This window comes from Penicillium argentinense (genome assembly GCF_028826775.1).
Source record: "Penicillium argentinense strain IBT 30761 chromosome Unknown utg000010l_segment0_segment0, whole genome shotgun sequence".
Lineage (NCBI taxonomy): Eukaryota > Fungi > Ascomycota > Eurotiomycetes > Eurotiales > Aspergillaceae > Penicillium > Penicillium argentinense.
This window is the reverse complement of record NW_026622669.1, coordinates 2,961,805-2,983,354: the sequence shown is the minus strand read 5'-3', so window position 1 is coordinate 2,983,354 and position 21,550 is coordinate 2,961,805. Positions and strand designations below refer to the sequence as shown.

At 52.3% G+C, this 21,550-nt stretch overlaps 8 protein-coding genes across 8 annotated transcripts; 6 read left to right on the top strand and 2 right to left on the bottom strand.

Annotated features, from left to right (window-relative positions):
- Positions 1-76: 76 nt before the first annotated feature.
- N7532_010793 (serine hydrolase domain-containing protein) lies at positions 77-1,291 on the bottom strand (the record flags this gene model as incomplete). The annotated part of the gene is made up of 1 exon (XM_056623284.1): positions 77-1,291. One exon carries the CDS (start codon positions 1,289-1,291, stop codon positions 77-79), a length of 1,215 nt encoding a protein of 404 aa, XP_056470700.1.
- A 2,192-nt stretch (positions 1,292-3,483) lies between these two features.
- N7532_010792 (uncharacterized protein) lies at positions 3,484-4,683 on the top strand (the record flags this gene model as incomplete). Its single annotated transcript, XM_056623283.1, has 4 exons — positions 3,484-3,566; positions 3,641-4,073; positions 4,137-4,334; positions 4,396-4,683. The coding sequence occupies 4 exons, from the start codon at positions 3,484-3,486 to the stop codon at positions 4,681-4,683; spliced, it is 1,002 nt and encodes a 333-aa protein (XP_056470699.1).
- A 927-nt stretch (positions 4,684-5,610) lies between these two features.
- Positions 5,611-6,101, top strand: N7532_010791 (SEC61-beta family protein; the record flags this gene model as incomplete). Its single annotated transcript, XM_056623282.1, has 2 exons — positions 5,611-5,962; positions 6,067-6,101. 2 exons carry the CDS (start codon positions 5,611-5,613, stop codon positions 6,099-6,101), a joined length of 387 nt encoding a protein of 128 aa, XP_056470698.1.
- A 1,881-nt stretch (positions 6,102-7,982) lies between these two features.
- Positions 7,983-10,264, top strand: N7532_010790 (sodium:solute symporter family protein; the record flags this gene model as incomplete). The annotated part of the gene is made up of 5 exons (XM_056623281.1): positions 7,983-8,104; positions 8,169-8,341; positions 8,401-8,917; positions 8,967-9,620; positions 9,679-10,264. 5 exons carry the CDS (start codon positions 7,983-7,985, stop codon positions 10,262-10,264), a joined length of 2,052 nt encoding a protein of 683 aa, XP_056470697.1.
- A 355-nt stretch (positions 10,265-10,619) lies between these two features.
- N7532_010789 (dynein light chain) lies at positions 10,620-12,497 on the bottom strand (the record flags this gene model as incomplete). The annotated part of the gene is made up of 14 exons (XM_056623280.1): positions 10,620-10,767; positions 10,828-10,868; positions 10,949-10,981; positions 11,058-11,082; positions 11,133-11,211; positions 11,249-11,302; positions 11,447-11,553; positions 11,879-11,939; positions 11,994-12,063; positions 12,120-12,146; positions 12,214-12,248; positions 12,301-12,334; positions 12,389-12,411; positions 12,467-12,497. The coding sequence occupies 14 exons, from the start codon at positions 12,495-12,497 to the stop codon at positions 10,620-10,622; spliced, it is 768 nt and encodes a 255-aa protein (XP_056470696.1).
- A 264-nt stretch (positions 12,498-12,761) lies between these two features.
- On the top strand, positions 12,762-15,661 carry mrd1 (RNA-binding ribosome biosynthesis protein MRD1; the record flags this gene model as incomplete). Its single annotated transcript, XM_056623279.1, has 4 exons — positions 12,762-12,989; positions 13,103-13,876; positions 14,176-14,338; positions 14,481-15,661. The coding sequence occupies 4 exons, from the start codon at positions 12,762-12,764 to the stop codon at positions 15,659-15,661; spliced, it is 2,346 nt and encodes a 781-aa protein (XP_056470695.1).
- Positions 15,662-16,784: 1,123 nt separating this feature from the next.
- On the top strand, positions 16,785-19,303 carry abaA (transcription factor AbaA; the record flags this gene model as incomplete). The annotated part of the gene is made up of 3 exons (XM_056623278.1): positions 16,785-17,220; positions 17,281-17,457; positions 17,520-19,303. The coding sequence occupies 3 exons, from the start codon at positions 16,785-16,787 to the stop codon at positions 19,301-19,303; spliced, it is 2,397 nt and encodes a 798-aa protein (XP_056470694.1).
- Positions 19,304-19,772: 469 nt separating this feature from the next.
- On the top strand, positions 19,773-21,447 carry N7532_010786 (FMN-dependent alpha-hydroxy acid dehydrogenase; the record flags this gene model as incomplete). Its single annotated transcript, XM_056623277.1, has 5 exons — positions 19,773-19,800; positions 19,861-19,919; positions 19,974-21,171; positions 21,225-21,298; positions 21,361-21,447. The coding sequence occupies 5 exons, from the start codon at positions 19,773-19,775 to the stop codon at positions 21,445-21,447; spliced, it is 1,446 nt and encodes a 481-aa protein (XP_056470693.1).
- Between the last annotated feature and the right edge of the window lie 103 nt (positions 21,448-21,550).

Genomic DNA, 21,550 nt, shown 5'->3' with positions numbered 1-21,550 from the left:
ATTTGGCTTGCTATTCTCGTCAGCCATCGATTCATCAGTGGCTGTTCTTAATCCTTCGTGGCTAGACTAGGAGTATTTACTCGCTTGATTTCCAGGCAGCGAGCTTCCGATACATGTCGCGGCGGAAGACTTGCTTTAGATCAGAGACAGCGTCGTGGTCCAAGGGCAGCTTAGCGTGAATGGCACCAACACCACAAAGGCCATTCTTGCGATCAATAAACCAAGCAACTGTCATACCACCACCCCAAGTCAACGTCCGCTCCCCGTACCATCCATCCACATCTTCCAAAGTAAGCAGACCCCCGAGACCATGTCCACATGATGTCTCAACACCAACACCTACGCGGAAGAACACGCCCATGGGAGAGGCCAGTGCAGCTCGATGGCTCTCAGCGGCCTCGGGGCTGAGTCGTTGTTGAAACATCTCATCGGCAAGAGCGGGCTTAAGCAGTTTCCCATCATTTGCCAGGATCGAATGAAGAATCTTCACATAACTTTCACCAGACATGAATAATCCATGCCCACCAAAGTCCCCGCGCCCACGCGAGTTCATGTCCGCAGAACCACCCAGAACAGCCCGACCCAGACCATCAGGGTCATCCGGGTTCAAATCTACCTGGTGGCTTCGCAGTTCCTCTCGGGTGACTGGATAAAATTGTGCATCATTGATACCCAAGGGATCAAAGATTCGCTTCTGCATGCGTTCACCCAGCGTCAAGCCCGTCACCCGTTCAACAATTCGGCCCGCCCAGTCCAGTCCAGGTCCGTACATCCATCCACAGCCTGGCTGGTAGCTCAGCGGATAGCAGAAAAGCTCTTCCACATTCTTCTTCTCGCCTTCCTTGGGCGCCGCAAACTTCTCACGCCACTGCGCGACATGGGGTTGCATGAAATGGTACGACGTACCTGCGCTGTGGGTGAGGAGCATTTCAAGTGTGATGGGGCGCGCTGCGGGTTCCAATATTGGCGTTTCGCCATCATCTGAGAAGCCGGTGATGACTTTCTTCGCTCCGAGCTCGGGTGCGATGGCGGAGAGATCGCCCGTGAGGCTTAGAAGCCCGTCTTCGACACATTGGAGGGCAGCGATGGTGGCGACTAGTTTTGTTGCTGAGGCGAGGTAGAGCACATCGTCTAGTTGGTGTGGAAGCTTATCACCGGAGAGCAGTGTTCGCTCGCCGATCGTTCTGTTGTAGGTGAAGCTGCCGTGCGTATCGGTGGCACAGATGACGGCGCCGTTGATCTTACCGGCGTCGATGGCGGCTTGGATGCTAGTTTCGATGTCGTCGGCCATTTTGTATTTCGCTTATTGAGTCCACATGTAAGCCGAGTTGGACATAGGCAGTGTTATATACCCCAGGGTAGTAGTAGTGTAGAGTGTGGCAGACCGAGGGGGCCATTTGATGTTGTGCATTCTGCGGGGTTCGGACTCAAGCCACTTGCAAGTCCGCATGGGATTGAGTCAGACTGACCGAGATCTCAACACGAGGACTAGGTAGATACGAGCACAATCAGTCATAGGGGTTTGCCCTTCTCGTGTCTGTGATGCCGTATTCGTTGAGATTCATAGTGATATACTCTTTTCAATCGGGAGCGGGTTTGTTGGAAATTCCGCCGCAGACGTACTAGACCGGGAGCGTTGTGATGGGAGTGGAAAACCGCCAATTGACAGTCGTTGACCAATTTTGCCAAGCTCAATCGTTCGATGGCCATAAGTTCTACGAGTGTCCTACATACTCTAGCATGGTATACTCGACCATCACTCAATCCGAGTGAATCTGTTCCTGCCGAGACTCCATTTGGTGCGCACATGTAAGTTGTATGTGGGTTGGATCGAGCGCGGAAGAGCCTCACCCAGCGGTCCGCCCTCAATGGCCCATGGTTCGGCAGGGATCTGGGGGCGAGTCTTGAAGAATCGATCGGGACAAGGCAATTGAAAGGAACCCCGGTATTTAGCCGTCTTTTGCATGCCGTTTCAGAGTCCCTGGGAGTAGACCTGACCCTGTTGTTCCTGGGCAACAGGATAACGATGACGGTGGGATTGCGAATCTCCGGTGGAGCCCCCGACGGTCGGCGGCGGTCCAGACTGGGATCGATCCCTGCATATGCATGGCCGTGGTACTCGCATATGAGATGACAGACGAACAGGTCTAGACGAGCAGTGCGGAATGAGGAAAGAGCTGTCGCGTGTGAGCATCAATTGCGATCACGATGGCCCCGTCGAAGAATGGAATGTCAGACCGCGGTGGGCTCCGCACTGTTTCAGAGCTGTCACCACGACCCCCAGAAAAGGCTGGGATCCTCGACAGCGTCACGGGTCATTGTTGCACGAAATAGACTTCCACTGCCTCGCATTTCCTGTCGCCAGAGACCACGATGCCCGTTGGGGGCCAAGTCCAGTTGCTGGCCTGACCACAGCCACCACATTCCGGGCCCCCAGCCACAGCCACTGCATGTTTCACGCCTTGCCGGGGCCAGATTCCGTCTGGAGGAGCAGGTCGATCAGGAGAATGCCGTGTGGCTTACGCCGAGAAGTGACATGGCGCCGCGGTTTCGCAATGAGTGAGGGGACTGGAGACCACAGTCGAGGGTAATCAGAGGTCGGCGTGCTAGGCTGAGCGACAGGCAGCCACACGAGCGGACACTAGCGTATTATTACCACGGAGGCCCTGAGGGTACCCTAGGGCAACGGTCGACGGGGCTCAGGCCGGAATAACGAGCAGTGGAGCAGTGCAGGCTGTAGTTGGGAGGGCTAAGTCTAGAATGCCCGAAGAAGGCGGGTGCGTGTCGTGCCGAGTCCGTGACCCGCGGAATGCCCTCGCGACCCCAGATGGCCCCTGATTACTTTTCACTCTTTTCTCCCCTCGTCATCCACTCGTTTCCATCGCCATCTGTCGTGCCCGGGGTCCCTTACGCCTTGCTGCCCCTTCTCCAGCACATCCCCCACGACCACCGTCCAAACGACCAAAAAATTGAGATCGCCAGGCTTTTCGCGGCACTCTAGGCACCAGCGCTCAACGCCGAACGGTCCCTGTCGCTCGTTCAATCTCGATTCTATCGATTCAGTCAACTCACTCAACAATCGACGCCGATGTTCCTGAGACTCCCGCTACGAGTTTGATTTCACCGCGACCGTCGACACTCAGTCAACCCGCCAAGCCGGGCACACGAGCCTCCCTCGGCGGTTCAACGCACGCACGTATCAGGGACGAGACAGCCTTTTGGTGCCACCTGACACCGTCTTTCTCCTCTTTTATCCTTTAAAAGCCGCCATCCCTGGTGGTCAACACCGTCACTGTGTCTTTTCCCAAGCACTCCGCCGACCCGAGCTCCGCCTCGGAGCACTTCGGCAAGATTCCCTCTCACGGGTCGCGTGCTTCCCTCTTGGGGGCTGCGTCTTTCGATCCCTCGTATCAACGGCGAGCTGGCTTTCGTCCACGGGAAGGATATGCAAATACAGCCCCCGCGCCTGTCGCGCCGCGCAGGATGTATATCCCCAACACCCAGTGGACCTGGGCCTTTGCCATCGTTACGCTCGTCCAAACAGTCGTAGTGCTGGGTCTCGAATGGTGAGTCTCCCCCTGTCGTGCGGCTGAAACATGAAATACGCCTATTTGAATCTGACCATTGCGACCTAATTTAGTTACGTCTTTGCCAACTTTCAAATCCAAGAACAGCCCAACAACATTCCCGCGTCAAAGACAATCCCGACGTTCCTCGCCCTCTACAGTTTCGGTTTCATCTACGAGCTGGTGCTGGTGTACGATGCGTTGCGGATGAAGAACACCATTCAGATCATCGGACTGTGTCTGTGTAACGTGGGACTGCTGATTTACGGAGCAGTGCAGGTGGAGCAGATCAACACCGCGGTCACGGTCCTCCACCAAAGCCATCGAATCGCACTGGAAGTTTGGGGCGAATCCAAGCCGTTCCTGGTCATTATTCCCTGCATTGTCGGTATTGGAAGCATTTTGATGACATTTGTGGCGTGGAAACTGTACGACGAGTTCGCCTGGACCATCTATAAACACATCAGCGCGGATCTTCGCATGAAGCGTCGGTACCTGACATATCAGGTAGGATCACGGCGCCCTATCTATCTATCGGCCCATGGTCACTGATTAACTTGTACGTTCCAGATTTACATTGCGCTGCTGAAGTTCGATTTCTTTTTCTTCCTTGGATTTACGATCCAGTTCTTGGTGGTCGTATCATCAGGCAAGCATGATGCGGAGTTCTACCTCACCATCGTCGCCATTCCGGTGACGATCATTATCTTGGCCTGCGGTGCCTGGTTCGTTCGTCGGGAATCAACCCCGGGCATGATCACCATTATCGTTAGTTTTTATCCTCATGGCCCTGCTGTGGCTGACTGGCTCGCTAACCTATAATTTCTAGCTTCTTTTCTTCGCAGCCATGGCCTATTTCATCTTCAAGTTGTACCGCATGTATGATGAAGCCACCATGGCGAATTACTTGGCAGCCCGACCATCGATGACCTTCTTCGCCGTCATCACCCTGATCCTCATTGTGATCACCATCATCAACGCCTGCATGTGCGTCAACAACTTCCATCGTGGTCTGAAGCCTCATATCCAAAACAAGAAGCGTCGCACGGAGGAGAAGTCGACCGAGCTTTCCTCCAACGTCGACAGCCAGGTCCCCTCCCGGATGATGATCGATTGATCAAATACGATCAATGGTACTGTGTATTTCATATTGATCTCTTCCGACGTTGGGGCCTGGAGCGGTATATCTTTTTATCATTTCCTTGCGTTTTTCCGGATGTGATTTCTGTTCACATTGTTTATTTCAGCCCGATTTCTGCGCATTTATTACTTCTTCGACGGTCCATTTGGCCCTCGACATGATACCTCCCCTGCGAAAACCCGACCCATTCCAGATTCTGATCGCCCATTGACAAATGGTGCGGGGTCCCAAATTCCTGTGATTTTACCTCCGTTTGGCCTTTCCTTTACATATCCTTCACGAGGCACTGGTGGCGTTTTTACTTGGTATGATTCCCGGGGTGTTTAAATTCCCCATGTCACTTACGATGGTGCAATGCCAGATTGGCAGCTCCAACGATCCCATTAGCTCTAGATCTAAGAATCAATTTTTCAATATTGACAAACGCTATGATTAATGCATCGTAAATCATTTGTTTTAAACTCTCTTGGGAAGTCTGCTCTCATTTCTGTTCAAGAACAATAGTGCCGTTGTTCCAATCCATATGTAGTACCAAATTAGACTCCTGATTGGTGGATTTCCCGTAAGCCATACGCAAAATTACCATTTATGTGGGGCGACCAAGCTCGCAATGACGGTACCAATACCACCCCTCGTATCGAATCAGTAAAGCGCGATCGTGGCCTCAACTCCGCAAATCCTCTCCCTCCCGAACTTCGATCTTCCCCCAACTCTCTTCATTCATTCCTTTGCTCCCACCCTCCGCCTCAATTCACGATGGTAAGCTACCCCGAACATTCAGTTGATCAGCACCGACACTATTATTCCCCCAATGCTCCGAGTCGAAATCCATCTCTTTTCTCAAATGCCAAATCACCACCTCCCAACCATCTGTCTCATCCATAACTCATCACTCATCACTCAATGACACAGGCCTCTCCCCGTCCTGCCTCTCCTCTCACCTCCGGCGCCGAGTCCGGCCCTGACTCCAAGTCTGGTGGTGCTGCCGCCGCCGCCTCCGGCTCCTCCGTCAGCCGTCCTTCCTCGCCCACTCCTCCCGGCGGTCCTCGCGCTGCTATGCGCCGTCGTGCTGCGGCCGACCACAAGGAGTCTCTGCGCAATGCCCGCCCCAGCTCAACCCGCTCCGCCGGTGCTGGCGGTTCGTCCGGTACTATGCTGAAGCTCTACACTGATGAGAGCCCCGGTCTGCGGGTGGACCCCGTCGTTGTTCTGGTGTTGAGTCTGGGCTTTATTTTCTCGGTTGTTGGTCTGCATGGTAAGTTCACATCATTTTTATTCCTCTGGGGGTCTTCATCCGCGGTTCTCGAACTGGCAGGATCTCCCATCCGACGTTGGACTAGGCATTAATTCGTTCCACAGTCATTGCCAAGATCACCCGCAAGTTCTCCGCATAAGCGACGCGGTTCGCGAGACGCCAATCTATTCCACCAATCCTCAATCCTTCTCTCCTATACCCCTATGATATTTGATCCTTGCCCTTGAATGGCACCGGGTTCTTCTTGGCTACTCCATTTTTTTCTCAACATACGTGGTGTTTTTTCTTTTTTTACTTTGTGGGTGCTGGGAGTGCCCATGACCTATCCGCTGCATAGGTCGGTCGGAATACTCTATATTGTAAATTGAGGCTCTATCATCGCCATAAGTGGGCTTTGCTGCAACTCTTATTCTGCGATTCGTGCGCTGGAAGAGCAGTGGCAGCCTTGGTGATGATAGGACTCGTTCAGTGCGTGGTGGGATCCGACGTGTGTGTACCATATCAACCAAATGTTTTTGCATTGAAGTAATGGACTTGACATTTCAAGCAACACGGTATTTTCTCGTTCGCTCTATCGTAACATGTGTATCGTAGAGAATTGACCTGGAGAATGTTCCTGAGCAGAGAACAGATCATCACATAGGGAATTGAGACAGCCACGCTCCCTCCCTAGTCTTTCGGGTATCCGCTAGTTCTTCGACTTGAGTGACTCGGCTATTCGAGTAGAAAAATGAGCTTTCTGCTCTCCGGGGAGAGGCGATTGGATGGAATTATCCTAGCCCGAAGTCCATCTATTTTGGCATATTGGTAGCATATCACTCTCGCCAGAGAACTAATCACGTAGGTGACCAGGTGGCTGACCAGATAGGTGACTGAGCAATAAATCTTGCAATAGGTAGAATGAAGCTTTCAGTTTATCACGACCATAGTTGAAGTGGAATTTGGCGTGGAAATCGGTGCCATGTTTGATCAAGGTTCTAGTTATAAACTACCGTGTGGTCTGAGACCCAAGGGGTGTGGAAGCATCGATCTCCTTAAGTTTATATAAAAGATTGGCTGGTCTTCTATCAGATGCGCAGATCGTTCAAAATTTGTAGACATCGTCGAATCTGAATGAACAACGGCCAATCCACTTAAGAACCTCCATATGATTCAACTGCCCGTGTCAAGCTTAAGCTCACACTGACACTCGTGGCAGTGGGGCAGCCCTACCACCTGCCTACCACCAACCTTTCGGGCAGTCTAGCACATGCTAATCACGAATGACCACAGACATCGAGTAAGCGGCAGGCATATCAACCTACCCTAAGGTACCGGCCTGGATAATCTATGAACGGCCACTCCCGATCCAGCCGTGCATTCTCGCCCGTTTGGAGCAGCATCCTAGACTCGCGGGTCCACTTTTGGACCGTCTCCTTATCGCCAGCGGCCCTGCGCCAATCACATTCTCCCAACTCGCCCCTCATGGAGCCAAGAAAAGCGCAACTGATAAGCCATTGTCGAACCGATTCGCATCCGCGATAGCCTGTGTTTGAATCGACCGAGGCGCCTTTCTGCTCGTGTCCCTCCAGTCCGTCGGCTATGGTGGCGGGTCGTGGTGGACTTGGGGGAAACCGGTGGTCCCTTCCTTCCTCCACTCCCATGCCATTACGAGAGCAATGCAGCCCTTATCTGCTCCCGGATTGCGGGTCGCATACCTCCTATCTAAGCTCAAGCACTACGGTAGGGTGCTTACTCGCGTCGGCTGGGGTTAGGACGTGCGAATTCGGAGATTGGTGCTGCGGGTGGTGATCCTGTGAGATGGTAGGATGTTATATAGACGGTCCTGGGTCCTGGAAGCCTTGGCTGTCTGGAACAGGCGACCTACTACATAATAACAGGGACATAATTCCAGCATACGCTGATTGATTGATCCATTTTGTCAAACCATATTGGTTCCTTGCGGTTAACTTGCTGTTTCTGCGCCATTGGCGAGCATTCTTCCTCCATTGACTGAGACATACCGACTCTGCGCGACACAATGGCCGCCAGTGAGGTCTCATTCACAGCACCCTTGTCTCAGGGCTTTGGGTATGGCATCATCCTAGGATTAGGATTTGCTTTTGCCCTGGTCATGATTTTCATCACTTGGGCTTTGAAACGGTTAGTTTTCGCCACTTCTTATGTCCGAAGGAAAACCAGGCGACTAAAAAAATTGACAATCCAGCTACCAGCATGAAGTTCAAACCTCCGAAATGTTCTCGACTGCTGGTCGATCAGTCAAATCCGGTCTCGTTGCCGCTGCCGTCGTCAGTAGCTGGACATGGGCAGCAACTCTACTCCAATCTTCGGCTGTTGCGTATAAGTATGGAATTTCGGGTCCTTTCTTCTATGCCTCTGGTGAGCTTCAATTCCACACCAAGTCTCATCATCGTGTTCAATATCGCTAATGGCCGCAGGCGCGACGGTACAAATCCTCCTTTTCGCAACCCTTGCCATCGAATTGAAGAGACGAGCCCCGAACGCACACACCTTCCTCGAAGTCATTCGAGCCCGCTATGGCACAATCGTTCACATTGTTTTCATCGTATTCTGCCTCATGACAAACATCCTCGTGACAGCCATGTTGTTGACTGGAGGCTCGGCCGTGATGACCTCGCTCACGGGGGTTCACACCGCCGCAGCTTGTTTCTTGCTCCCCATTGGTGTCGTGCTCTATACTCTGTTTGGTGGTATCAAGGCGACCTTCATCACGGATTACATGCATACTGTGGTCATTCTCGTTGTGATATTCCTCTTTGCATTCTCCGCTTATGCCACAAACGCCGAGCTTGGCTCTCCTAGCCGCGTCTATGATGCTCTCGTCGAGGCTGCGAAGAGACATCCCGTGGAAGGCAATGCCGAAGGAAGCTACCTCACCATGCGGTCGAAGGAAGGTGGCATTTTCTGGATTATCAACCTCATTGGTAACTTTGGGTTCGTATCAATGATTCTTTCCATGTTACACTCGACTAACCTCTAGTAGCACCGTCTTCCTCGACAACGGCTACTACAACAAAGCCATTGCCGCTAGCCCTGTTCACGCTTTCCCGGGATATGTCATCGGTGGCCTTTGTTGGTTTGCCATTCCCTGGCTCTGCGCGAGTACAATGGGTATCTCAGCTCTGGCATTGGAAGGCTCGCAGCGGATGAGTAGTGAGGACGTCACGGCCGGTCTGGTTCTTCCCTTCGCGGCAGTCAAGCTGCTCGGATATAGTGGTGCAGTCGCTACCACCCTGATGATCTTCATGGCCGTGACCTCTGCATTCTCTGCCCAGTTGATCGCTGTCTCTTCGATCTTTACCTACGACATCTACCAGGCGTACATCGAGCCCACTGCCAAGGGCAAGAAGCTCGTCTGGATCTCACACATGTCTTGCATTGTCTATTCAATCATCATGGCGGGCTTCGCGACAGGTCTTTACTATGCCGGCATTGGTATGGGATACCTGTATTTACTCATGGGAGTTATTATCTCCTCTGCTGTCTTCCCCGGTGCCATGACTCTGCTCTGGAAGGGTCAAAACTGGATTGCTGCCGCTGCATCGCCGCCTCTTGGCCTGGCTGTTTCGCTTATTGCATGGCTGGTGACTGCGAAGAAAGAGTCTGGTATCTTGACTGTGGATACCACAGGAGCAAAGTAAGTCTTCGTCTTCCCTCCTCAGCAACGAGTCCTGCTAACAATAATCTCTATCTAGCTACCCCATGCTCGCTGGAAACGTTGCCGCTCTCCTCAGCCCATTGATTTTCTCTCCCCTCTTCACATTCATCTTTGGCCAACAAAACTATGACTATGAATCCATGCGCGCAATCCGCAAAGTGGACGACTCCGAGGTCGCTGCCGAGGCGCACGTCGATTTGGAACTGGTCCCGGGTGAAGGAAACCCAACCTCGTCTGCCCAGACTGAAGAAGAAGAACGCAAACTTAACCGTGCTGCGCTGTACTCACGCACGTTGACCGTCTTCCTTGCTTTCTCTTTCCTTATCCTCTGGCCAATCCCGATGTACGGCACATCATATGTTTTCAGCAAGAAGTTCTTCACTGGCTGGGTTGTTGTCGGTCTCATCTGGCTGTTCTGTACGCTTTTCGGCGTGGTTGTTTTCCCGCTGTACGAAGGTCGCGAGAGTATCATTCGCACGTCACGAATGATGGTTCTCGATCTAATGGGTCGGAAGCCGACTGTTTACCGTGGCAAGGCGGATGAGACTCAGCCTTCGGGGGCCGTAACGCCGATAGAAGTGACCGGTGATAAGGAGAAGGAAGCAAAGAACTCTTCGACTTGAGAAGTTTATATAATGAGCTTATGATTTGATCTCTTGTTTCTTAGGTTGGCATGGTTGGGACTTTTGATTTCTTTTATACCCCTGTTCATAGCTTCACGATAATAATTCTCTTGAAATTGACTCTACTCGTTCAAATTGAAACACCATACTGCTCGAAACAACCGTAAAGTTGCTCAAAACTCGATTGCTGATATCGGAAAGCAAAAATGTCGAAAACTGACGCCGAAACAATCCCGTTGAGCTCAGGCGGAAACATGCACCTATTCCCCGCCATGCTCCCCTGTCTACTCCCGGAATAGAGACAAATAAGAAAGGTTTTGCCGAAGCTTTGGCTGTCCGGTAATCGACTCAAGGATCACTTGTATCCCATCTGCTGCTGTTGCTGCGGCGGCTGCTGCTGCTGCTGCTGCGGATAGCCTCCACCATAGGCTTGAGGGGGCGGCTGCGGACCCCATGCCATATGAGGTGGTGGCCGAGTATCAGGGGTAATGTCAGGCCGGTCCCTGTATATCATCAGCTTTTGAGTTCGGAAATGCTCAAACGATAGAAACAAGGTAGCCTACCGAAGATCCTGGCTAACGCGGCAGGTGTAACAAAGAACCTCCTTGAGATAAGTTAGCACTGAAAAGGCCATCTGCCTTAAAATTCGAAGCGAATTTGGTATTTGGAGACAAGAATCATTACCTTGTACTTGTGGGTTGAAAGCGGGATCAAGGGCTGTCATGGTGATGTTAGTCATCTCGTCACATCCCGACCTAAGGGACGTCGCGGAAATCAATCATCAAAGACCTACAATAAAGCAAATGGTGAAGAAAGGCCTGGAGTTTGTTAGGTAGAGGCGAAGAACGGAAGTAATTTGGGTACATACCATCGGGTGACACAATGGCCATTCCAGTGTTGACCTAGCCGGAGGGGACTTCCATTAGTCCAATGTCCAAAAACGACGACTTCCAATGATTAAGGGCAGTTCAAATCCACACTCACAGTTGTAGCAGTAGGCGCGCACCTGCTCATAGCCCTCGAGCATGCCCGTGAACTCTGTGGCTTGAATCAGTGTCCCGCGGTATAAATGGGGCGGAGGAGTCCACATGGGTAAACACCCGAAGGACCGGTGTCAGGAACAGACAGGCCCCCACTCCGGGATTGCTAGCTCCGCCCAGATGATCGGAAATCGTGACTTACCATGGGTGCCAAATGTGATACAAAAAGCCATGACGACTGTTGTGAAGATGAGGAAGGGAGGTTGATGTTCGAAGGCAGCGGCGTTTGGGGCGCTGTCTGTGGCTTGGCTGCTTGGCGGCACGTGAGGTCCATATGATAGGGTGCTCGTACGACAGGATATCACAACTGAGGATTGGATCTACAAAATCGAGACAATTTTTCAAAACTGCAAGACGCAAGTCACAAATTCGCGTTAGTTCTGGCCTATGTTTGATGGTGATCTGTGTACAATTGTCGCAATTCTCTCGCAAAGAAAGCGCTGGGGAAAATAAATGAATAAAGAGCCGGGAAAGTCATGACACGAAGGGAAAAAATAAATCGCTGGGAATGGCATTTTGCAATATTTCACTTTCATATCTCCCCGCATGTGAATAGACATGCTTCCTCCCTCACTGGGTCTTGAAAAGAAGGATCGCGCAGTGTCCGAGGTAGAAGTAGATGAAGTGCTTTGTCTCTGCCGGGAGGTCAGTACGGGACGTGGGACAGGGTCTGCGCGTTTAACACTGACCGTGAGTGACGAAGCTTCCGAAGTTGCGGCCCACAACACAGTGCCAAGTGGCACCCTTGCGAGAGTCGAACTGGAGGGGTTTTATCAGCGATGGTGTAGGGAGGGGTAGGCGAATAATGGGCGGACCTCTTTCTTAATGTACTGCGCAATGTCCTATAAAAAGTCAGAAATACATTGAACCCAAAAGTATTCATGCCGGATAATCAGAAAAAAGACATACCTTTTCAATGTGATACTTCTCCATTGCCTCGATCGCTGGGGTGTGTCAGTCAGGATCGTACGCAAGGCTTTCGTCCAAGTCACATACCAAGGGCGATGGCTTCCTGCTGCATATCCTCGGTCTATTGGGTAGTGTCAGGGCTTGCGCCGTGTGTCCAGGTACCAGAGTTCCTTACCATGTCCACAGACTTGATTTGCGCTGGCCAGATTATCAGCGGAAACGTTCTCGAGTTCAACGCTCGAGGACAACTCACCTTCCATATTGTCCTTCTTTTCGGTGGTCATTATTGCGAGAGTTGTGTAGCAGCGAGTCGGTTAGAGTCAGAGGAGTGATTGAAGCAGCGCAAAGGAGATGTCTTCGTAGATTGGAGCAGCGTTGGCGTGCTGATGGAGCGCGCGTCAGGACCCGCTGACCGCCTTGGCCGATTTATTGCCAACAAAACAATCACCCACCACGCAACACACCGCCTTCCATGCTATAGAAGTGAGAAAAAAAATTTCCCGGCAAAGCTTCTACGTCTGCACAAGCTTTCTGAGCAGAACGCCAACATGGAGAACACGCGAGTGTTCGTCAGTGGGCTTCCGCCCTCCTGCTCCAATGACCAGCTTCGCAATCATTTTGCTGGCCGTTTTCAGGTCACTGATGCCCATGTTCTACCAAAACGCCGTATGGGTTTTGTCGGCTTCAAGAGCCATGATGCGGCACAAGAAGCCGTCAAATACTTCAACAGGACATATATGAAGATGTCCAAGATCACGGTAGACATTGCTCGTCCGGTACGTGAAAATTTGTTGTCGACGCGAAGAATTTTCTTCCATGCCCCTCGTCTTTCTTGCCGCCCCGCGCTGACCAGTTCAGTTGGTCTTGAGACTGACCAGTATCTTTGTAGATTGATTCCAAACCTGCTGAAAGGGCTCACCCGACACGAAGACTTGATGCAGACCACGGTGCCCAGTCCTCGGAAAATGCGCTTAAGCGTAAAAGAGATGAGAAGCCTCCTGACCCTAAGTTGCAGGAGTACCTCTCCTTAATGCAAAACTCTTCCAAGACCCGCACATGGGCAAACGATGATGGCATGGTTAACCCAGCGGAGGAGCCTGCCGTGGCCATTAACCAACCGACTCAGGACACCGGTGCAACCGAGGTGCCGTCCCACGCGAAGAAGGCCCGCATTCAACAACGTGTCGATTGGGTTGATAAGGAGCCAGAGCCTATTGTCGCCGACCAGAGTGAAGAAACGGGGAATGAGAACACAACGATGCAGGACAATAGAGAAAAAGAAGAGGAGGAAGTCGAGGCGCCCCCTATCTCGGATGAAGACTGGCTCCGATCAAAGACAAGCCGTCTTCTGGGTCTGTTGGATGATGACGAGGAGGCTGAGTATGAACTCAGGGCTCAACAAGCAGCCAAATCTCCGAGTCCCATCAATAATGAACTTGAATCTCGCACCGCTGCTGTTAAAATCATTGCACCTCAGCCTGCCACTAACAGTGACGATGAAGAGGATGAGGAAGCTGAAGATGTAGCTCAGATTACGGCTGAGCAACAGAAGAACATCGACCTCATTCGTGACTCTGCTCGCTTGTTTGTCCGGAATCTTGCTTACGATACAACGGATGCGGACCTTGAGCCGCTCTTTGCTCAATTTGGCAAAGTCAACGAAGTAAGTCGCCCTTTATTTTATATATTTTTTTCCTATTCCCACGTGTGCCAGCATCCATGATACGCTGGCCACTTGCTCGCATGATGAGTTTCCTGATAGGGACATCCGATGCAAAAGCAGATGATGTTACCAGGTCGAGAGATTTTAGTAGATGCTTCTCGTTTCTCTGAAAAGAGCAACCCAAATATTCCGCTTGCCAAATGCTTCTGTGTTATTCTTTGAATCAACGCTGATGGAACTAGGTACATGTGGCCTTCGATACCCGTTACGAAACCAGTAAAGGTTTCGCTTATATTCAGTTCGCCGACGCCGATGCGGCCATCGAAGCTTACAAGGCTCTCGATAGAAAACATTTCCAAGGCCGGGTGCTGCACGTCCTTGCGGCCTCTGCCAAGAAGACGTATAAAATTGACGACCATGAGTTGTCCAAGCTTCCCTTGAAAAAACAGAAGCAGATCAAGCGTAAGCAGGGTGCTACTTCCTCATCATTCAGCTGGAACTCCTCTACATGAACGTAAGTTTACTAGACTTTACGTGAACGAAAAACTTTAAACTAACAATTGCTAGGCGGATGCTGTCATGTCTTCCGTATCTGAGAGGTTAGGCGTCTCCAAGGCAGACCTGCTCGACCCGACATCGTCCGACGCGGCAGTCAAACAAGCTCATGCTGAAACGCATGTTATCCAAGAAACCAAGGCTTACTTTGCGGCTAATGGAGTAAATATCGACGCCTTTAAGGGTCGCGAACGTGGAAACACCGCGATTCTGGTGAAGAACTTTTCTTATGGAGTCAAGTCTGGTGAACTCCGGAGTTTGTTCGAACCCTACGGTCAGATTATTCGATTGCTCATGCCACCCAGTGGCACAATTGCTATCGTGGAGTTCGCTCGACCCGACCAGGCCCAAAAGGCTTTCAAGAGTCTGGCCTATCGCAAACTTGGTGATTCGATCCTTTTCTTGGAGAAGGCGCCAAAGGACCTGTTCGATCCTTCGGTCACCCCCAAGACTGTTACCACAGAGGCTCGCGGCAAGGGCCAGGGGTTCTCAACGGTCGATACTTTCGCGGCCGACGAGCCCGAAGAGGGAAGTATGACTTCGACTCTCTTCGTCAAGAACTTGAACTTCTCGACTACCAACGAGAAGTTCCTCGAGATTTTCCGGCCACTGGACGGCTTTGTCACTGGACGCATCAAGACCAAGTCCGATCCCAAGAAGCCTGGTCAAACTCTCAGCATGGGTTTCGGTTTTGCAGAATTCAAGACCAAGGCTCAAGCCCAGGCAGCTCTCGCAGCCATGAATGGGTACAAGCTCGACCAGCACGAGCTGGTCATCCGTGCCTCTCACAAGGGCATGGACGCTGCCGAGGAACGGAGACGCGAAGATACGGCCAAGAAGATCGCGGCCCGACGGACCAAGATCATCATCAAAAACTTACCCTTCCAGGCCACGAAAAAGGACATCCGATCACTCTTCGGGGCCTACGGACAACTCCGGTCCGTGCGGGTGCCGCAGAAGTTCGACCGCACGGCTCGTGGTTTCGGTTTTGCGGACTTTGTCAGTGCTCGCGAGGCGGAAAATGCCATGGACGCATTGAAAAACACGCATCTGCTGGGCCGCCGACTGGTGCTTGAATTCGCGAGCGAGGAGGCTGTCGATCCCGAGGAGGAGATCGCGAAGATAGAGAAGAAGGTAGGGGAACAGGTGGACCGGGTCAAGGCCCAACAGATGATGGGCGGCGGCCGAAGGAAATTTACCGTAGGGGCCCAGGAGGACGAGGAAGCATGAAGGTCGCGTCCCTTTTCCCTTTCCTCCCTGCACGAATGGTGTGAGCGCGTCTCTCGCTGGCCATGGATTGGCTGAGATATCCCCCTTGCGTGTTGAAGTGGAGGACGACGATGTACGATTTCTTGCATACACTTTTTTCCCTTATATTTTTAATTTTTTTAGTGTACCTGCGCAGAGTGAAGAGATACCCCGAACACGTTCCTGCGGCTGTCAGTTTGGCCTTGCAGTTAAAGATCCCTCGTGCTGTTCATAGTAGTTCATGTGCTTGGCTCCCCTTCTAAGGTGCTCGTCCACCCTTCCGCCCTAACCCTCTCCAACTACCCTAGGGTACACCCTGGGTACTACTGCTCTCCTGTTCGCAACAACCGCTACCCACGCGACCACCTGGGATCAAAGGGTCATGAGTTATTTTTCCCCACGGTGCCAAAAAGTCAACACGATGATCTCCCAGGCCTACATTCCAACCGCTGTTCCGGCCGTGGTCGAGCATTCCAGACCCTGGGCTGAACAAATGGGACGACGTCGTTGGGGGTTCGACATTCTTGCCAGCCTGCCATTGCCACCGACCGCTGACGATTGTTGTCGACACTGACCGTGGTGATGGCTTGCCAAGGTCACTTCGTGCAGTGCAAAATCTCCGACTCGCTCGTTACTGGATCGTGCTGCTCCAGCATCCCTTGCATCCGGCCACAGTTCCTTCATATCGTGCCCTTTCTGGGCTCCTGATTTGTCGCGGCAAGGACAGCTGGCGGCCGTCCTTTGCTCCCCACACGGTGCCTGGACACACGACGGCCAGGACTGGGTCCTGCCTAGGAGTATGGAGATGGCGTTCGAGGGTCGTGGTGCAGGCAAAGCAAACCTGGCGTAGCAATGTTGCTACTGGGACACCACACCCTTCCCCCAGGGGAGGCATGCTTCCCTATAAACACCATCTTGCTCGCTCTCACATTCTCTTTCCCAGGTCCTGACATTCTCTTCCCTCCGCCTGCGTTCTTGGGTAGCTGTGTTTGACTGTGCTGCGTTCTTTGCCAGGCAGTAAGCTTTTGACGGTGCCTCTCAATCTTCCCCTCCTCTTTGGAATCCGTCATTCTTTTCGAGAAGCCCGTCACTTGGTACACTTGCCATGGCTGCTGACTGGCAACCCGAGTGCCTCATGCCTCAGAACCAGCCGTCCCTGGAGTCTGTGGGAGCCCATACCGACCGAGCTTTGCAGAATACCTCTGGGAATGTCCAGTCTTACTCTGATAGTCTGGTTCATGGAGACATCGCTGCCCGCGATGAGCATCTCCAGCAGCTGGCCTTCAAGTATCCTCATGCGGCTCCTGCCCCTCAAACTGTTGCCGCCCCCAGTCTAGCTCACCAGCAGGCCGTGGCTGCCCGGTTGCATGCACGCAAGCTGCGGCGCCTACACTCTGTTGGTCCTAATGTAGCTCCTCGACGGGGACGCAGCTACCTCAAATCTCAGAAGTATTTGGAGTATCGGGCACGTCCTCGACGTGACACTGGAAAGGATGGAGAGCCTGTGTGGTCTGACGAGTTGGAAGATGCCTTCCAGCAGGGTACACCTTTTCCCTTTTCCTATTTTGAGTATACTCGGTCAATGCTAACATCCGGTACAGCCCTCGAAGCAAACCCTCCAATGGGACGGAGAAAGTGGTCGGAACGTGGAAAGTCATATGGACGGAATGAGCTGATTGCCGAGTACATCTTCAAGTTGACCGGCAAAAGGAGGACTCGGAAGCAGGTGTCGAGTCATCTTCAAGTTTTGGACTCGTTTCTGAAGGGTGACCCTGATTGTGAGTTTACGTCGGTTGCAGCAACCTTCATAACACGCGATGTTAATACCCGGGGTTTTTAGGGGAGCGTCTAGTTCGAGAGCAGTCGGGCGAGCGATCAAGCAGCCATTCTGGAACATCCGTCCCGAAATGGAGATCCTCCATGGACCATCATACCGCATCCAGTCACTATGGTCATGCACACCCGTCATATCAGGATCCTATGAGATCAGTGCAGCCATATGGTGGTGATTTGCCTCCGCCCCACTACACACTGGGTTCAAACATGCAGGAAGTAGGCACCAAGAACATCCACGGCTTCAGTTTTGATATGTGGGTGAGTGCGCCTCAGCAAGCCAACCGCATCGACAAGGCCCTCCACGCATACACTCGTCTTCAAGGAGATCTCCACCATCCTATTGCGCCTCCCATGCCATTGGAAAATGTCAGTGGATGGCGTTCCTCTTTCCCTCATCTGGCTTCTACTCTCGATGACATGAATGGCCCTCTGGACTGTGATATCATTCTTTTGGAAGTCAACCTCGAACTTATGACCGATTTCCCTCCCTCGGGTTCTCGACTCGGCATTCAATTGGATCTTGACTTCGGCCACCCCACGGCTGGAGATGTGCTAATGGTTAACCAAATGGAGAACTGGACGTGCAGCACTCGTCTCTATGAAGAGGGGCGGGAGCTGTGGGAAACCTACAACGACCTTCCCAAGCCTCAATCGACCAAGGTCAAACCACTTTTCGAATCATCCTGGTGGGCTCGGCTCTTCACTGAGTTGACCCAGGATAAGCGCATTGCGGAGGATTCGGGCCAGCCCGAGTCGATCCATGCTACAGACGAACGCACTCGCCGTTACTTCCGCTCTCTGTCTGCAGTACAGGAGCTCCGCGCGATCCCTCCCAGTTCCCGGCGGCTGTCGAACCAGTTTCAATCTCACCAGGTCGAAGAAAGCGAGCGCATGGCAATTCTGGTTTGGAAATTCCGCCAGACCCGGCCCGGTGAAGTTGGCACAACCACTTGGCGCCGCTTGATTCCGCCTCCAGACCGCACTCAGACGAACAGCCCGCGGCCCAACTCTGGTGGTGTGGACCTTCCTCCTCTGTCCCTGGACTCCATTCTCCTCAACAAACCCACCCAGAGCGTCTATCAGACGCCTCAGCCTCAAGACTTCTCTCACCACCAGGGACACTCCCAGCATCAATGGCCAATGTACCCTCAATCCCACGATAATGTGGCTAATATCTTTAACTCCTCTGGTCACCTGGACTTTATGTCGGCCATCACCAAACCAGAAGACAGTCTTGGTGATAAAACTGCCGTGACCTCGGTGCTCGACTCTTTCTCCACTAGTCTCGCTCCCGAGACCTCCCAACCGACCAGTATGAGCGTTACCAGCGGCGGACCCATGATGCTCAACATGCACGGCCTTCCTCTCACCCACCCCAGCATGGGATACAACATGGGTCCTGATACGAGCCAGTATGTGCCACCTCAACAACATGGCGTGAACATCCACGACAGCAATAACGTGCTCGACGGGTTCTTTGGCCCCGGCACACAGACCCTCGATGACCTGAGCCAGGGCCACGCCTCGTGGGGAACGCATTCTACCTCTATTCCCGGCGATGTGAGCGGCGGCGGGTATCACCACATGCCCTTCCAGACAGAGCACCAGGTGCCCGCCTCGCGCGAGTCGCAGCAGCCGCATCAATCGCATCACTTTGATGGATTGATGGCGCCCGACGATCTGATGGATAAGCTTGTCGGGCGCATGTCGAATGATCCTAGCATGCACGGGGCGGGCCCTGAGCATGCGAATAGCGGCTATGCCGAGAATCCGGTGGATGCGGTTTAATGATACGCAAGAAAACAAAATTATTTGGTAATGATAATCCTATTTTTGAAGCCATGTACTCTTATACCTGTGACTTCTCTTTTTCTCTTTTTCTTTGATGTCGGAACGGGCTGGGTGTTTCTGGGGTTGTGGTGTCAGGATTTCCATTCTTTCATATCTCTTGAATCAATTTATTGTATACTGAGGCTAAGTGTTTTCCTATTTCATCGATCTATCATACCTTCTCGCGTATGGTCATTAGCCCGACAAATCACATCCAACCCACGGGCGATACCCCGCATGTCCGTCTTTAAAACGTCGCCGCTTATCGGGTCCACGCCCCGTTGCCTGCGAGACCCCCACTCATGACTGTTCCCCCAATCAATCCACCTTTGGCACCGGCAGGTCGGCCAAACCCGCAGGCCCGGCATTTAAATAGAGCTCGGTTGCATCCATTCCAGCCACGCCTCGTTTCAATTCCAACGTCAAGATGGGGAGGGTCTTGGATGCTGCCGAAGGTACGATATATCCTGGTTTTGACAGAACAAGACGTGCTTTTTAGACTAACACCATAGCAGTTGCCAATCACAACACCAGCGAGAGCTGCTGGGTGATCCTCTACGGAAAGGTATACGATGTGAGTCACCTCAGAATGAGCGCCTAGCTTGAAAGATACTGACTCGAGGCATAGGTAACCGACTTCGTCTCGCAGCACCCAGGAGGCGCAAAGGTGATCCTCAAACTTGCTGGCAAGGATGCAACTGAGGAATACGATCCGGTGCATCCAGAGGGTACCCTCGAAAGCAATCTCAAGCCCGAAGCCCTTCTCGGCAGCGTTGATCCTGCGACAATGCCCAAATCAGAACCACAGGCCACGAACTCTGAAAAGATCGAAGACGTGCCAGTGCATACCCTGTTGAATATGGACGAGTTCGAAGAAGTGGCCACGAAGAAGATCAGCAAAAAAGCATGGGCGTATTACTACTCGGCCGCCGATGATTTGATCACCAAGCGCTTCAATACCGAAGTCTTTCGCTCCATTCTGCTTCGGCCGAGAGTTTTCATCGACTGTACCGAGTGCAATCTCAACACCTCGTTGCTTGGAAACCCAACATCCATGCCCATTTACGTGTCACCAGCCGCTCAGGCCCGTCTGGGTCATCCTTCCGGAGAAGCGGGTATTTCAGAAGCATGCCAGAGCATGGGCACAATACAGATCATTTCAAACAGTGCATCGATGACACCCGAACAAATTGTCGCCAACGCGTCGCCGAACCAAAGCTTCGGGTGGCAGCTCTATGTGCAAGACAACCGAAGCAGAAGCGAGGCGATGATCGCCCGAATCAACAACTTGAGTGCGATAAAGTTCCTCGTCCTAACGCTTGATACCCCGGTAATGGGGAAACGAGAAGACGACCAGCGCTTCGGCAACGTCATTGACGAACTGACCGAACAAGCATCCCCAGAAAGCTGGAAACAGCGCGATAAGCAGGCCTTTGCAGGCATGGATCCAACTCTGACCTGGACGGAGACCCTCGCCTGGCTAGCCAGACATACTTCGCTCCCTATTGTCCTTAAGGGTGTGCAGACGCATGAGGATGCCTACATTGCCTCCTTACATCGGCTCCAGGTGAAGGGTATCATCCTCTCCAATCACGGGGGTAGATCACTGGATACATCTCCTCCAGCTGTACACACTCTCCTTGAGATACGGAAGTACTGCCCCGAGGTTTTTGATCGGATCGAGGTTTGGGTGGATGGCGGGGTGAGGAGAGGGACCGATGTTGTCAAGGCACTTTGCTTGGGTGCTAAAGGTGTCGGCATTGGACGGCCGCCGCTTTGGGGTTTAGCTGCCGGAGGTGCTGATGGCGTTAAGAGGACATTGCAGAGTAAGTCCCTCGGATAAGAAGGACGTTTTTGAAGTCAACTGACCAATGTTCAGTACTGGTGGATGAGACAAAGACTTGCATGCGGTTGCTGGGAGTGCAGAGGCCAGATCAACTTGGAATGCAACATGTGAGTGACGATTCTTGTTGGAGCTTTCTTGATCTGAATCTCTGACTGACATTAGTCTCTAGATCAACACTCGGCTAGTAGAGCAACAGATCTACGATGGTCCTTCAGGCCTCGGGACTTGTCGCGCAAATCACCGGTCAAAACTGTAGCAGAACATATTAGTTATAGTACTTCTGGGATCTTAGTACTCGAATATCAATCAAAGCGTCGCTCTATATATGGGCTTTATCCGGGCTCATTTCAAGAAAAGGA